At 41.6% G+C, this 16,176-nt stretch overlaps 1 protein-coding gene across 8 annotated transcripts in view; it reads left to right on the plus strand.

The window, feature by feature from the left end:
• The window catches only part of OSBPL9 (oxysterol binding protein like 9), a 143,972-nt gene that overhangs the window by 99,208 nt on the left and 28,588 nt on the right, over nucleotides 1-16,176 (plus strand). For 3 of the 8 annotated variants that reach the window (XM_075067607.1, XM_075067603.1, XM_075067605.1), the window contains 3 exons: nucleotides 5,866-5,895; nucleotides 11,110-11,160; nucleotides 15,528-15,566. In XM_075067607.1, coding sequence (XP_074923708.1) covers nucleotides 5,866-5,895; nucleotides 11,110-11,160; nucleotides 15,528-15,566 — 120 coding nt within the window. The remainder of the gene's footprint in view (nucleotides 1-5,865; nucleotides 5,896-11,109; nucleotides 11,161-15,527; nucleotides 15,567-16,176) is intronic. The other 5 variants (XM_075067602.1, XM_075067604.1, XM_075067606.1 and 2 more) reach the window with 3 other exon arrangements.

Consider the following 16,176-nt stretch of genomic DNA (forward strand, 5'->3'; position numbering starts at 1 on the left):
GGTCGGCAGGGGTATATATCAGGCACCATAGTGGCGCCACTCCAGGGGGCGACCTGCCGGCCCACTGAGTGTTGCTAGGGTAAAAGTTTCTCCAATGAACGTGCACGCGGCGCGCGCACACCTAACTGGAATGGATATGAGCAACACATCTCGAAGAACAACAGTTACAAAGGTGAGTAACTGTCTTATTTCAAAATGTAGAAAACATCCAGTAATGTTTAAATAAATAGTACTCTATTGTCCAGCAGTGTGATTAATCACAATTAATTGCAGTTACTTTTTTAATCACGTGATTAATCGCAATTTAAGTTTTTTAATCACTTGACAACCTTAATTTAAATATCCTCCTAATTGTTAATTTAAGGGAGAGTCTGAAAATAATTGACTAATTTTGTCTGTCTTCAGGTTAACCAGTAATGTACCAGTTCTAACAAATAGCTACTATAAGTGAACCCTGAAATGGCAGTTGCCTCTTCATTTTAGTTTCAGCTATTGTAGTATCTGCTCCCAAAGCCTTTTCCTTCAGTTGGTGAATTGCGATTTTACTGCTGTTAGAGATGTGAAGATTTTTTTTTGTAATCGACTTTCTGGTATGGATTTATGGCAAATAGGAATGGTCTGAAGAAATTAAAAATTACCATTCTTTTGGGTTACGAAACAATTGAAGCTACAATATCATGTTGTCTGGTAAAAATAGGTAATCTCTTAAAAACAAACAAGTCTTGAGAAGTTTTTTTGTCTCTTACCCTAGGGTCTATCTTTTTCTCTTTAGAGTTTCAGACTTAGGATATGTCTACACTGCTCATGTTAAGTGTGGCCGCGGCAGACCTGTGACATGGGCAGTGTAGACACGCTTTATTGCCAGGGGACAGGTCTCCCAACGATAATAAAAATAAATAAATAAAAACCAACCCCGAATGAAGAGTGGTAGCTTTATCGCTGGGAGCTGAGCCTAAAGAACTCAAGGTCCACTCTCAAGTTCTTGGCCCTTCACCCTCCCACCACCCAGTGCAGGCACTTCTCGCTGCAGCCTCCCTCACGGTTCTACCAGCTGCAGAACTGGCAGGACGCTCCTCAGAGAGGGAATAGGAGCGGCAGGAAAAGACCACACCTGTCTTCGGGCTGGGGCTAGCCATCTTCCAGCCCAAACCACCTCCTGGTATTTCCTAATACTGAAAGGCAAGGGTGGGCTCAGGCCCATCCTCGACCTGTGAGAACTCAACAAGTTCGTGAAGAAGCTCAAGTTCTGCATGGTCTCTTTGGCCTTCATTATCCTCTTATTGGATCCAGGAGACTGGTATGCTGCCCTCCACTTGAGGGATGAGTACTCTCACATAGCAGTGATTCAGCCCCACAGAAAATACCTCAGGTTTGTAGTGAACAACCACTATTAATTCGCAGACCGCCCTTTTGGCCCATCAGCAGTGCCTTAAGTGTTCACCAAGTGCATGGCAGTTGTGGCCATGTTCCTGCGCAAGTGGCAGGTATGGGTGTTCTCATACCTCAATGACTGGCTGATCAAGGGCCGCTCCAGGTCTCAAGTGGAGGCACAGGTCGGCTTCATAAGAATGACATTCAATGAACTGGGTATCCTTCTAAATGAGGGGAAATCAACACTTTTCCCTGTTCAGAGGATAGAGTTTATAGGGGCAATACTGGACTCGCCAGAAGCCAGGGCACACTTCCAGGAAGCAAGGTTTCAGTCCCTGGACAACATCCAGATCTCAGGCAGTTCCCCACCACTACAGCAAGGAATTGCCTGAAGCTCTGGGACACATGGCAGCTTGTACCTACGTAATAAAGCAGGCCAGACTCAGACTTCGACCACTTCAGTTGTGGCTAGCGTCAGTGTATTGGCCAGTCCAGGACAGTTTGGACAGGATTGTAACCCTGACTTGCCCAGTACTCGACTCCCTCCTGTGGTGGCTCAACCCACGGGTAGTATGTGCAGGGGTCCCCTTCACCAGCCCTCAGCCATCCCTCTCGTTAGTGACAGACAAGTCAGACTTGGGCTGGGGGGCACATTTGGGAGAACTGCATGTGGTGCGCCTGGCATGCCAGACTTTCAGAGCCCACCTAGCAGGGAGTTAATTATCAGTCATGATAGACAACACCATGGCAATGTTTTATATCAACAAACGGATGAATGCTCCTCTCCCATGCCAGGAAGCCCTTGTGCTGTGGGATTTCTGTGTAGAGCACTCAATACACCTACAAGCATCATACCTCCCTGGAGTACAGAACGAATTGGTGGACCGTCTTGGCAGGTCATTTCACAGCCACGAGTGGTCCCTTTGCCCTGATGTAATAAACTCAATCTTCCATCAGTGGGGCTTTCCCCAGATGGATCTGTTTGCTACGTGACGCAACAGGAAGTGTCAGCAGTTCTGCTCCTTCCTGAGTCACAGCCTGGGCTCCATTGTGGACATGTTCCTCCTCCCATGGGGAGGCCATCTCCTATACGCGTTCCCACTTGTGTGTCTCATTCACAAGGTGCTCCTCAAGCTTCGGAGGGAGCGAGCTTTGGTGATACTGAAAGGTCCTGTCTTTCTCTGCTAGCACTGGTACACATAACTCCTGGAAATGTCTGTGGAAGCCCCAGTTACCTTGCTGCTCTTCCTGGATTTAATAACGGAGGATCATGATTGTCTCCAGCATCTGACCCTTGAGTTGCTCCACTTCACAGTGTGGAAGCTCCATGGCTGAACCCAGTGGAGCTTTCTTGCTCTGATCAAGTTAAACAAGTGCTCCTTGGCAGCAGGAAACCCTCTATGAAAACTACCTACTTTGCCAAACGGAAGAGATTTTCAGTTTGATCGGCGCAGCACCATTCGTCTCCAGTACTCGCCTTGGTGCCACTAATACTGGACTATCTCCTCTACCTGAAGCAACAGGAACTGTCGATGGCAGCCAAGAGCACCCTTATTGATGACATCTCTGCCTTCCATCCAGGCGCAGAGGGACACTTGGTCTTTGGCAACCTGTTGGTTAGCTGTTTCCTTAAAGGTCTCAACAGGCTATACCTGCAGGTCTGACAGCCTGTCTCGGCTTGAGACCTCAATTCAGTCCTATCCAGGCTTACAGGCTGCGTTTTGAGCCCTTGGCGACATGCTCCCTGCTCTCTCTCTCTCTCTCTTACAAGGTGGTGTTTCTGGTAGTGATATCCTTGGCTAGGAGGGTGTCTGAGCTCAGGACCTAACATCAGAGCTCCCTTACACGTGTATTCTGTAACGACAAGGTTCAGCTCAGGCCTCACCTGGCTTTTCTTCCGAAGGCTGTCTCCGAATTTCACATCAGCCAGAACATCTTCCTCCCTGTATTCTACCCTAAGTCGCACTCTAGTGCCAGGGAACAAAGGCTTCACTCATTGGGTGTCTGCAGAGTGCTAGCCTTCTACATCACGAGAACAAAACTGTTCCGAAGGTCCATCCAGTTATTCGTGGCAGTGGCGGACAGACTGAAAGATCTTCCTGTCTCCTCTCAACGTATCTCATCATGGATCGCATCATGAATTCAGGAGTGCTACAACTTGGCAAAGGTGCCCACTCCTTCGATCACTGTGCACTCCACCAGGGCTCAAGCCTCTTCGGTGGCATTCCTGGCGCAGGTTCCCACCCAGGAAATTTGCAGAGCAGCAATGTGGTCCTCCATGTACACTTTCACCATGCACTATTCAGTTACTCAGCATGCCAGAGACAATGTGGCCTTTGGAAGAGCGGTGCTCCAATCAGTGTACGACTCTGCTCGCTCCTCCTGAACTTGGGCTTATGAGTCCCCTGATTGTAATTGACATGAACAAGCACTCAAAGAAAAAATGGTTACTAATCTTCTCCTAACTGTTGTTCTTTCAGATGTGGTGTTTGTCTGTTCCAATACCCACCCTCCTACCCCTCTGTCGGAGTAGCCGGCAGGAAGGAACTGAGGGGGTGGTGGGTTGGGAGGGCCCTATATTGGGTTCCATGAAGGTGTGACTTCAGGGGGCGCCCAGGCCGACCCTCTGGATGCTGCTAAGGGAAAAATTGGAGTCTTGCGGGCTGCAAATGACTCTTTAATGTTCTCCTGCTGCTCTTTGCAGCATGTGGTATTAAAACACTGTGTGATTTAGTTATTAACCAATTGTAGTTGATAAAATATTTTTATTACAAAATATTTGCACAGTAAAAAATGAAAGTCGAAGCATGAAGGGGCATACGAATGTTTAGCATATCTGACAAAATTAGCTCGCTATGTCAGCTACTACAGTGTCATACAAACGCCTGCTCTCACTTTCAGGTGACATTGTAAATAAGAAGAGGGCAACATTATCTCCCATAAATGTAAACAAACTTGTTTGTCTTAATGATTGGCAGAACAGGAAGTAGGACTGGGTGGATTTATAGGCTCTAAAGCTTTACATTGTTTTGTTTTTGAGTGTAGTTATATAAAAAGAAAATTAAAAAAAAATTACATTTGTAAGTTGCACTTTCACGATAGAGATTGCACTATAGTACTTGTATGAGGTGAATTGAAAAATACTATTTTTTTTACAGTACAGTATTTGTAATGAAAAATATAAGCACAGTACACTTTGTATTCTGTGTTGTAATTGAAGTCAGTATTTGAAAATGTAGAAAAGCATACAAAAATATTTATAATAAATTTAAATTGGTATTCTTCTGAGATTAAAACTATTAATTGTGACTATTTTTTAATAGAGTTAATTTTATTTTGTGTTAATCACTTGAGTTAAGTGCGATTAATTGACAGCCCTAATGAATATATAGTACTATAAGTGAGGAGTTACTGTATTCAGAAGAGCCACAGGAGTTTGATTCATTGTTACATTTACTAAAATTGTCCCGTTGTTTCATTGTTACATTGCTGATCAGTTAGGGAACATGCTCCTTTAAAGTTGCACAATGCTCCCTTGTCATGTTGTTTGGCAGCTGCCTGCTTTGTTCACCGCTTGCAGAAAGAGCAGCCTTTTTCAGCTGGCTGGTGGGGGCTTGGAGCCAGGGTGGACCCGCGGTCCCCCTAAGTTCCCTGTGCAGCAGCTGCCCATCAGGCTATTAATTGCCGGACAGTTCAGCTGTTCCTCCCCCGACTGCCCTAAGAAATATTCCACCCTCTGACTCCACCACCTCAACTAAGCTTCACAATCATTATTGCTGTGTACAATATTAAATTGTTTAAAACTTATACTGTGTATCCATACATATAATAGTCTTTTGTCTGATGAAAATTTTTTTCCTGGAATTTAACCCTCCCTGCCCCCCCCCTTTTACATTAATTCGTAGGGGGAAATTGGATTCGCTTAACATCGTTTCACTTAAAGTCGCATTTTTCAGGAACATAACTACAGCTTTAAGTGAGGAGTTACTGTAATGTGATTGCTAATTTGAGTCCTGAGGTCTGAATATCACTGCTTTAAGCTATTGTCTTACAAGCTTTCTTGCATTATAGCTGTAATTTATACCTATATCTTACCTTATACCTGTGCTTTACCTGGAGCCAATCCCTATAGCCGTAGGCTACATAACAAGGCCCTTTCAGGTTAAAATTTTCAGTATCACGTATTGCAGTCAATGTCTTGTTAGCTGAACATTAAGACTGAGGAATTACTGTAGATGGTGGATGTATAGTGCTTGGATAGCTCTCACCTGATCATGTTGCTGGTTTTAGTCTTAATTTGACTTTGTGTTGTCCATTACAAATCATACACACTTTTTCATACGTCTACACATACAGAAGCTAACCTGTTTTGTTTAATCCTTTGGGTATTTAAAACTTGTTGTGTTCTAATCCAATATGTAATAAGGGTGCAACTTGGGGCTATAATTCTTGTTTTAGCTACGTTTATTAAAAATATTTATTTTGTTTTCACAGAAAATTGAAAATCTCAAAGAAACAACTAATGTAAGTTGTTGTTAACTTTTGCATCTATTATATGTAGACTTTACAGTGAAAAATATTGTATTCCATCCTGTTTAAATCTTTGAAGTTCTAAAAAGTATGACTGCAAAAAAGGAATTCGCTGCTTTACAGCTGTGGAGGAACCAGATTTTTTGTTTCATGGGGAGTTTCACAGTTTTGAAACCTTACATTCCATTTCAGAATGGAAGAAAAAATCTTAAACGTTTCCTGAAAACAAACATTTTGAAAATTTTTGTTTCAGTACATTTAAAAAGTTTCATTTCAGATTTTGACATTACTATTTTTATAGTAAAACGAAAAAGAAAATACCACTTTGAAACTGAAAGTTGAAACGGTCCATTAAAAAAAGGTTGAACTGAAAGAACAATGTTTTCCAATGGAAGTATCAGAGAGGTAGCCGTGTTAGTCTGGATCTGTAAAAGCAGCAGAGAATCCTGTGGCACCTTATAGACTAACAGACGTTTTGGAGCATGAGCAAGCTAGAGATAACGAGGTTAGTTCAATCAGGGAGGATGATGATGCGTTGGAGGGGTTTTAGCTGGGAGCTGTATGTGATGGCCAGTGGAGTCTTGTTGGTTTCTTTCTTGGGTTTGTGTGGTAAGCGTGTGTCTCAAATCTGGACCTTAGCGTCCAAAATCTGGGTGCTTACTATGGACTCCCCCAAGCTTTCTACCAGCTTGGATCTTATTTCGCTGCCACCAGACAGGAATACAGCGCCTGCCTCGCTCTGGTCCCCCCAGACTTTCCCTGGAAAAACCCCCCAAGACCCAGAGCCCCTGGGTCTCCCTATCTCATCCCCCAGCTTCCCTCCCTTTCCCTGGGTTAGCCAGAGTGATGCCCTATTATGCTTCTTGAATACAAACCAGCGAGGATAATTTACCTCCCCCTGGGCTATGCATTCAGACCTAGTCAGCTAACACAAAGCCAGGTCTAACTGCGACCTTTAAATCGGTTTAAATGGCCGATATAACACGATTTTAACGCTGTACCGTTACACGATCGTCGTTCATTATATCGAGTTAAAGGCTCCTTAAAAACGATCTTCGGAACTCCTCCAGACAGAGGATAGCGCTTAATCGAAAGTGAGAACTCGGATAGGGTTCGTGTGCGACCGAAATCGACATTATGCCTCTAAGAGGTACCCACAGTAGCACCACTAACCGCTCGGTCTGCACTCCAATCGATGCGGAGGCTGGCCAGGTAACCAGAAAAGCCCCGAGACTTAGAATGAACTTTCCTGCTTTCACGTGTCCCAGCTCTGATCAGACCAACGGTGGCGATGCAAGTTCAAATGCAAAAGTACTCCTGCATGACCTTACGGGAGAATCTAGATCTGATCGAGAGAGCAATCTGTTTTATCAAGCTCCGTAAAGAAAGGACAATGCCAAAGCGTTTGAAAAACTAAACTCCAGGATTACACAGCAGTGCGTCGACACCGTAACGGGAGCCAGAGACTCAAAACGGATGCTCATCGGAGGGAGGGGTAATGAGGACCTACAGGCTACCAGTCTCCACCAGTCTCTGAAAACTATTTGCTTCTTGCTGACCCAATGGATCTGTACCCGTTAAGACACCGGTTGGGAGCCTGCAGTGGTCACGGAAGGCAGCCGCCGGTTCGAGATCTTCACCACCCCACCACCCCACGCGGCGTACCGTGAATAGAGAAGTAAAATAAATAATCTTGATACTGTAAATGTCACCCCTCCTCCTTAGTGTACTGAATGCTCTGGCAGAGAGTACGCGAGTGTGACAGCGGTCAGGATACTGTTTGTGATCTCAGGTCCATGATTGCTGTGCTAATGGCGTTGCTCAATGCACTCCGGAAAAAGGCGCAGGGTTGTCTGCTCTTCACAAAGGGAGGGGTGAGGCTGTACCCAGCCACCACCGGCGGCAATTCTTTTCTGCCCATCCCGGCAGCTGTGCTCTCAAACCCGGAAGTGGGAAACTATGGGATAGAGCTGAGGAACAGTACCCACACGTCAACCGTCCTAGAAATCGATGGTAGCTTTGGACCATGAGGACAGCACAATCGATTTCGTGATCCACTGTGAGGACACTGCTAACATTATTAGATCTGTTTTGTAATATCGGTTAAGCATCGAAATAATCGTGCAGTGTAGACGTACCCAAAGAGATTCCCCCTCCCTTCTTCCTGTGCCGTAACTAGAGAAAAGACCTCAAGCGAGTCTTAAAAAGAAAACTTTATATCAAAAAGAAAGAACATACATAATAAACTAAACACTGCATTAAGAATCACTCAGGGACTATGGCTTATACAGAAATACTAGGAATTAAACAAGTCTGATTTAAAAGAGAACAATTATAAATCAGTCCAGCAAATCAACACAACATGATAATACACACAAAGCATATACAAGCCGTATGCCTTGTCTGCACTTTAGACTACTTTGGTAGAGAAAGTTATAAAGAAGGGGATTGGAGTTAGAAGGAAAGCTGTTTCAACTCCATCCCGGGAGACAAGACCCAGAGTCCCAATTCCGCCCCGATTAAAAAATCCAGTCTGATTGGTCCTCTCGGTCAGGTTTTGTTCCCCCTTTCAGTAAAGAAATTTAACCCTTTACCTATCTACTTAATGACAGTTTGTCTATGCAGTAGGAGCTTCTGGGTACAGGTCTGGCTTGTGATCGGTTTCCTATTCCTTGTGCTGGGTTATTGTAGGATCACCAAACTCCATACCTGGACAATGATCCCATAAAACCAAACATAAACCCCACACACTTTCACAGGTCTTGGGTGGACAGGCAATCATTGCCCACATACAACCTGCCAACCTGAAACGATATTCTCACCAGCAACTGCACACCGTACATAGTAATCTAATCTCAGGAACAATCCATGTACACAAACCTCGAATGTCAACTCTGCCCTACGTTCTACACGCAGCGACACCATGCAACAAGACCTAACAGATCAAGCCATACCAATCACTGGATGCATTCACCTGCATGTCCACCAAAGTATATAACGCCATCATAGTTGCCCAGCATGCCCCTCTGCTATGTACATCGGACCAACCGACAGTCCCTAACGGAAAAGGATAATGGACCAATCAGATATACAGGAGGCAATCATACAAGCAACCTGTAGCAAGAACTTCAGCCTCCCGGCCCCACTTAAGCACGCTTAAGGTGGCCATCCGGCAGCAGAAAAATTGAGGACCAGACTTCAAAGAGCAAACTGCTTCTGAGCTTCAGTTCATCTGCAAATTTGACACCATACAGTCTGACTAAACAAAGACTGTGAATGGCTTGCCATTACAGAACCGTTTTCCTCCCTTGTTTCTACACCCTCTACTGCTAGAAAGGGCTCATCTCCTGATATGACAACGCTCGTTATCTCTAGCTTGCTTGCTAGCATATATATACCTGCCCCTGGAAATTTCCACTACCTGCATCTGACGAAGTGGGTATTCACCCACGAAAGCTCATGCTCCAAAACGTCTGTTAGTCTATAAGGTGCCACAGGATTCTCTGCTGCTTCCAATGGAAGAACATTCCATTAGAAAATGTTTGACTGGCACCAGTTTTTTTTGTTAGCAAGTGTTTCTGTCTTTTTCCTAAAAAGAGCCAGTAAGGATGTGTCTGTGTAACTTCCATGCCATTGAGAACCCACTTCTCCAGATCTTCTTTCTTGGGCTTTTTCATGTGGTCATTTTGTGGTTTTCCTCAAACCTCGCTGACACTTCATTCAGAGATAGAATCATAGAATATCAGGTTTGGAAGGGACCTCAGGAGATCATCTAGTCCAACCCCCTGCTCAAAGCAGGACCAATCCCCAGACAGATTTTTGCCCCAGATTCCTAAGTGGCCCCCTCAAGGATTGAACTCACAACTTTGGGTTTAGCAGGCCAATGCTCAAACTGCTAAGCTATCCCTCCCCTTTACCATTGTTAAGTTGTCTTCCTTCTTCCTGTTCTGTTGTTGTTCTCTGTGGTCTGTCCTTACTATCTCTCCAATTTTCCTCTTGCACTTACCCCAGGTAAACTCAGCTATTCATAGTGATCTCTCATTGTGACGCTTCTGACACTCAAATGTACCTGTCTGTTCCTAACCTCTTCCCACTTTCTCTGGGTATCTCTTCCTGCTTGTTTCCTTATCAACATTCCCATCCTCTCTGATTGTCAAGCTGTGGGGTTATCATTAATTTCCTCCCTTTCCACTTCTCATATCATATCCAGGCTTTGACCAAATCTTGTTTTTGTTTCTAAAATCTGTCCATCCCCCTACCCCCCATCCCTGCTGTTGAATCGCTGGTTCATCCCTTCCAGAGTCTCGCTGACTCTTCTGTGTTCAGTATACCCAAAGTTCAGCGGTTAAAATTGTGTTCTGCTCCCTCCCCATATCCCCTTTGAGATCATGGCAAAATCCCCCCTCCACAGATCCATTCACTGGCTTATAAGTAAAGATGATGTTCGAACTTTAATACTGCACACCCTCTCTCATCTCTCCCCACTGCCAACCTTTACTGTTCTCCACCTCCTTGCTCCGTTCATCATCTCCTCCCCTGTCTTACCTTCCTGCCATTTTAACATGCTGCTTCCTTCAATAGAGACAACAACCCTGTTCTGTGTGAAAAAACTTATCACAGTCCTTCAAACCCACTTCTTTTACCTTCCTTTCCACCTTTGACTCCCTCTCTGGTACAGTCTGCTCTCTCCTGTTCCTGTCTCTCAGAATTTCTGTATAAATATCAGAACTTGAATGATTTGCTCATTATCTAGAACTTGCTCCTCCTTTCTCTTTTCCCTCCCCTCACCCTCTTAAATTATGGAGACAGAAAAGATTAAGCTAAATTACGGCTTTGGAGTAGGGGATATCTTGGTGGTGATGGTTTGTTTTTTAACTGCATTGGTACGATATTTACATAGAGGCTTATTCATAAATTGTTTCTCTTGAAAGTTTTAAAGTGGTTTCCCTTCCGTCTTGCTCCGGTGGTGTTTATATGTTGCTTGTATGGTTTCTTTTAACATGCTGTATTGACATTTCTTTGCATGCTCTTTTGTAAACAGGAAGAGGAGAACAATAGATTGTGGCTCTACCAACCATGAGTGGCTCTTCTTGACTCCTTAGCCAAAATCTTTTGGTTAATGTTAATAATGATCAATAGTTTTTGATGATTTGTATTTTACAGCATTTGTGAGAGAAAGATGCTAAATGTTTTATTTCTTCCTCCTAGAGTATGGTAGAATCAATAAAACATTGCATTGTGTTGCTGCAGATTGCTAAAGTGAGTATACTGCTACCTGTTCTGAACTTTAAATTGTAAGGTACTCTCACAATTGTGAAAACTTGCGTTCTCTTTTTTACGTTTGCTTAAAATATAAGTCAACACTCTTTTGAAACAATTCTGGTTATATTTTAAAATATGCTTGTGATGAATTGGTTCATGGTGCTGTCCGATTTTAACTTTTGTTACTGTATTAGAGTTCTGTAGGAAATAAATGTGTGTGCAGTTCATACTCAAAACCAGACATTACTCTACTCGTTGTGCTTTTTGACAATAAATCATACCTAGAAAATTATAAACTGTTTCTTGTTTTGAAGCTTTTAGATGTAACAGTTTCATTTCATAATAACTTGCAAATGTTCTTAGATATGTGGGTTAAGTTTATTATGTTGTAAGAAGAAAGCACTTCCTAAGTGTGAGCACTTTTAAGGTTCCTTGAGTAGATAAAGCAAGAAAAGTCACCCTTTTATGTTTTGTCATAAAGTTTGCTTCCTGTTTGAGTTTATTCTCAGAATGCAGTAATAAAAGTAATAATGACAATGTAGCCAGCGGATCAAGGAAGTGCAACTAAGATGAGTTCAGATTTTCATGTCTGGTAAGAAGCAGGATGGCAGCAATGACGTTTTTTTACTTGTCTGACAGTGTTAGCTTATTCTCTGTTCCTGATGAAGAACCTGATGCTTTATCCACTCAGTGACCCGCTATAAATTATGAAATCAATAGCTAGAGTGTTATACCACAATAACTGTAAAACTACCAGCATTTCTTCCAATAGGAACAGAGTGTAGTGACCTGCTGCAGCCCCAGGTTACTGACTGTCACTGATGTTGCTTTGAATCTGCTTCAGAGTTACATGTAACTTGGGATACTCTTTCTTTGTCCACCATACTTGCCTTGGGGTACAAGTGAACAGGACACCTCCTCCCAACCTATTAATTTCTTGAAAGGTTTATTTTCAGGTAGTTTAGGCCCAAAATATAGGTTTTACAAAATCCAACCTTTTAAAATGCCTCTCAACTTCTGTATTAAAAGTATTACAGTGAAGAGGGCTTTCAGTTTGGCTAATGCAATGTTATTAGTCATGCAGGGAGACCCAGAAGTGAAATTAGCAATAAAAATAAATGAAACTGACCACTCTACTTTGCACTTCAGACAGGTTGAACAAGAATGAAAACAGCATATTTGATGAAAGGGAAAATCAAATTGTATATTTACAAATCTCTTTTAATATCTAAATTTTGATTCAACAAGGTTCTTACAAGACCTTAATGTTTTAACACAGATAAGGAATTTAAAAATGTTTTGTTTTCCAACCTGACATTGGGCCTTTTTGAAGTAGAAAATTATATTACTGTATATGAAAATAAAATACAGGAAATGCACTCTGGCTTTTCCACACCACTTTGGAAAGTGTTTGGTATTCCTCTTAAATTCTGTTTGAGTATTTAAAGTGTAATTTCTTAAAGTTATAGTTTTTTCAGACTTACTTGCTCTATTTAGGTTATATTAATTACAACACTGTCCAGTTTACTGTCTTACTTGCTGCTGGCGTATAATATACAGGCCTCTATTCTGCAAAGAGTTGAGCATGTGCATAAATATTTGCAGGACTGAGGCCATGGCAACCTAAGCACACCAACTTGTAATGGGGCTCTTGAATACTTTAAAGAAAGCATCAGCTATATTCTAGACCAAAATTATTTTAAAAAAGTTTTCAAAGATAGTGCTCCTTCTGGGTTTAATCCTGTAGTGCCAAGTACATCCTGTGATGTGTTGATGCCATTAGGAATCGGGAGCACTTGGAACCTCGGAGGATCAGATCCCTCTGTATTTAGGGTCAGTTCAGGATTTATGTGAAATTTAGTATGCTCAACAGTCATCAAACCTAACATTTTTTCCCCAGATCTTTTTCAAGGATAATATATGAACAGCTTTGATTTCTGTCCTAGAGGAGATAAAGCGAGAATGTCCTTAATTGCTAACCACACAAATTACAGTCAAACTAATTTTAGGAAAACTTTTAAATGAGGGGGGAGAGATTGCATTAGCTGCCATGTTTATATGGAATTTTTAAGTTACAAAATAGATCAAATTTGTTATGTTACTTTTGTGTATTTAGAAACATTGTTACAGTTTTGATTGGATTTACAGTTATTGTCTCAAAGGTCATGTAAAATTTGTTCCATGTAAATCTGGAGTTAGAAAAGCCTATTCCTTGGGGGTTTTATTTGTAGATTAAATTTAGTCCAAATCTTGACTTCCCTGTTTCCTTATGAAGAAATGTAAGCTTTTAGTGTTAAGGTGTCTGTTGGAGAAACAGTGTTCCATGTCCCCTTCTGGTCTTAAGTTTCAAAACTAAATACTGTGTGCTAAAATTGTTAAAGCATAATTTAAGGTAGTTTGCTATTGTCACATAGGTTCAGTACATACAAAATTTTGTACCTGGTTTTCATGCCTGTGTAGCTATACGATTGCTGCCGACAGTGTAAGGGCTAATTTAGACCATGCACAGGCATATTTAGCACAATGTTATCTATTCCTGTTCAGAGTTAGCTGATGTGGTGACGAACATCAGAGCCTGGCTTACACTGTCATTTTCACTGTAAATAGCACAAGTGCAGCTGCACTGTAGCTGCTAAAATGGGCAATGTTTCCTAATGCAGATTCTCCCTAGGAGGCATTGAAACGCAATCTTCTTCAAAGTCTGTCACAATTGACTGAATTGGCTCTTTGTCCCTGTTAAATATAAAATTTCCAGATCTCTCTCATGACCAGGGTGGGTTATGGGGAAGGAGGACAAAGATGGCCTATAATCTTCAACTGATACCGATAAAAACATTTGTTCTAGTAAGTGGTTTCTTGGCACTGGAAAAGCCTGAAGTAGTAGCACCCTCATCATGATTGGGGCTCTGTTGTACTAAGTGCTGTGCAGGTATAGAGTTCAACACAGTTTGTGCCTCAATGAGCTTAGTGTTTGCCTTTACTGAATTGGACCAGTGTTCCCTCCAGTCCTTCCTTTAGCACCAATAACTAGATGGTGCTCACTTTAAAAAATAAAAATAAAAAAAAATAAAGGGAGGGGGAGAATTACTGTAGATTTTGCATTTTATCTGCATGTACTCTTTTTTTACACTCACTTATGACTTTTGTAAATAATTCAGAGGTATTGTTTTAATGTTTGTTTTTATGCACAAACTGGGAAAAGTTAATTGAACATAGAGAAAATATCCTATTCCCTACAAGTCCTCCTTCACCATTTTAATTCCTGTCTCCACCATCTTAAATGCCCTTCACATGTACATATAGTTTGTGGCTGCACAGTACTTCTGAATCCTTTGGAAAGCTACATAGTTCTTCTCTTGAATTGGTTTAATTTCTGTTGCAAACGTTAGCAATGAGTCCTGTTCATAGCACTGGGATTTCTGTACAACTTTGTCAATTGCATTATATATTGAGGCTAGGTCCATTAATGACTATTAACCAAGATGGTCAGGGACATGTCCCCATCCTTACGGTGTCCCAAAACCTCTACCTGCCAGAAGATGGGACTGGATGACGGGATGGATCGCTCAATAATTTCCCTTCTCTGTGCATTCCCTCTGAAGCATCTGGCACTGGCTGCTGTTGAGAGACAGGTTACTGAACTAGATGGAGCATTGGTTTGACCATGTGTGGCCATTCTTATGTTCTTATCCTTTACTTAAAGCCAGTTTATGGCTTTGTGTCTCAACTGGTAGCCCTGTAACTGCTTATTGATGTCACTATTATGCTTCCATTTAGTTCTCTATTCCATAAACATTTGAGATTCCAGCATTATTCTCTTTCCAAATGCACAGAGGCAAAATCTGGCTAATTTCTTTTTGTAGGTTCATAGACCAAGGCCAGAAAGGAGCCCTGTTACCTTCTCTGACCTTCTCTATAGCACAGGCCATAGAATTTCTCTCAAAATAATTCCTAGAGCAGATCTTTTAGAAAAAATCCGATCTTGATTTAGAAATTGCCAGAGATGGAGAATCCACCATGACCCCCTGTAAATTGTTCCAGTGGTTAATTACTCTTACCCTAAAAAAAAAAAAAAAAAAAAGTATTTATATTATAGACTCCTAGGCAAAAAGTCTCACCTGCGCAAGTAAGGGAAGCCATGCTAAAAGCCTGCTGGCAACAACTATGATGTATTGTATTGTAGTTGTGATAGCTAAGATTTTCAAATGCTTTGAAGTCCTAATTTCAGAAGTCTCACTTCAGGTTTTTAAAAACAGGTTGAACCATCCCTAAGAGAAACATACAATATATATAATTGTCACAATACATAACTGATTAACTATAAAAGATTGATATGTTTAATATTTTTAACATTTTTCCTTAAGGACCAAAGTAATGAGGAGAAGCACGCAGATGGACTTATAGTAAGTTTAAATCTAATCTGTTATCTCCCTTTATTTCTGCAGAACATGTGAACAGAGACCTGAATTTCCACTCATTTACAACAAACTTCCTTCTTTCTCTTATTCACTGCTTCAGTTGTCTTGTGTTTTTTTTCATCTATTGAAACTTTAGCTTCTGCAGCTGGCCATCCATCATTACCATTAGGGAAAATATTTTCCCTAAGGTTTTCTGCTTATCTTTTTAAGTGACCGTATTGTGAATGTATCCTTGTTTATTTAAACTTAATTAAATTAAAATCTGCATGTGAACTAGATGTAAGGGGAAATGGTTGAGATAGAAATAAGTCTATTATGCTGAATCTGACATACTGTAAAATAGAGTACATTTTGTTGCCCACATGCTATAAGTGGGGTGGTGTTTTCGATATGGTATTTGCCATTTGACACACACATGAAAAAAAAGTTTCTGTTAAGTCTGTTTTAGCCATCTCATTTTTAATATAACTTCTCTCATTTATCTTTGTTTTCAGTCCTTCATGACTTCTATTTCTATTTCCTCTGTCTGTGTTTGTCGTTTGAGTATGAATCACATCTGCTGATTGCTCTAGAACTTCATTTCCTAAAAACTGGA

This window comes from Chelonoidis abingdonii, chromosome 7 (genome assembly GCF_003597395.2).
Source record: "Chelonoidis abingdonii isolate Lonesome George chromosome 7, CheloAbing_2.0, whole genome shotgun sequence".
NCBI classification, from domain to species: Eukaryota; Metazoa; Chordata; order Testudines; family Testudinidae; genus Chelonoidis; species Chelonoidis abingdonii.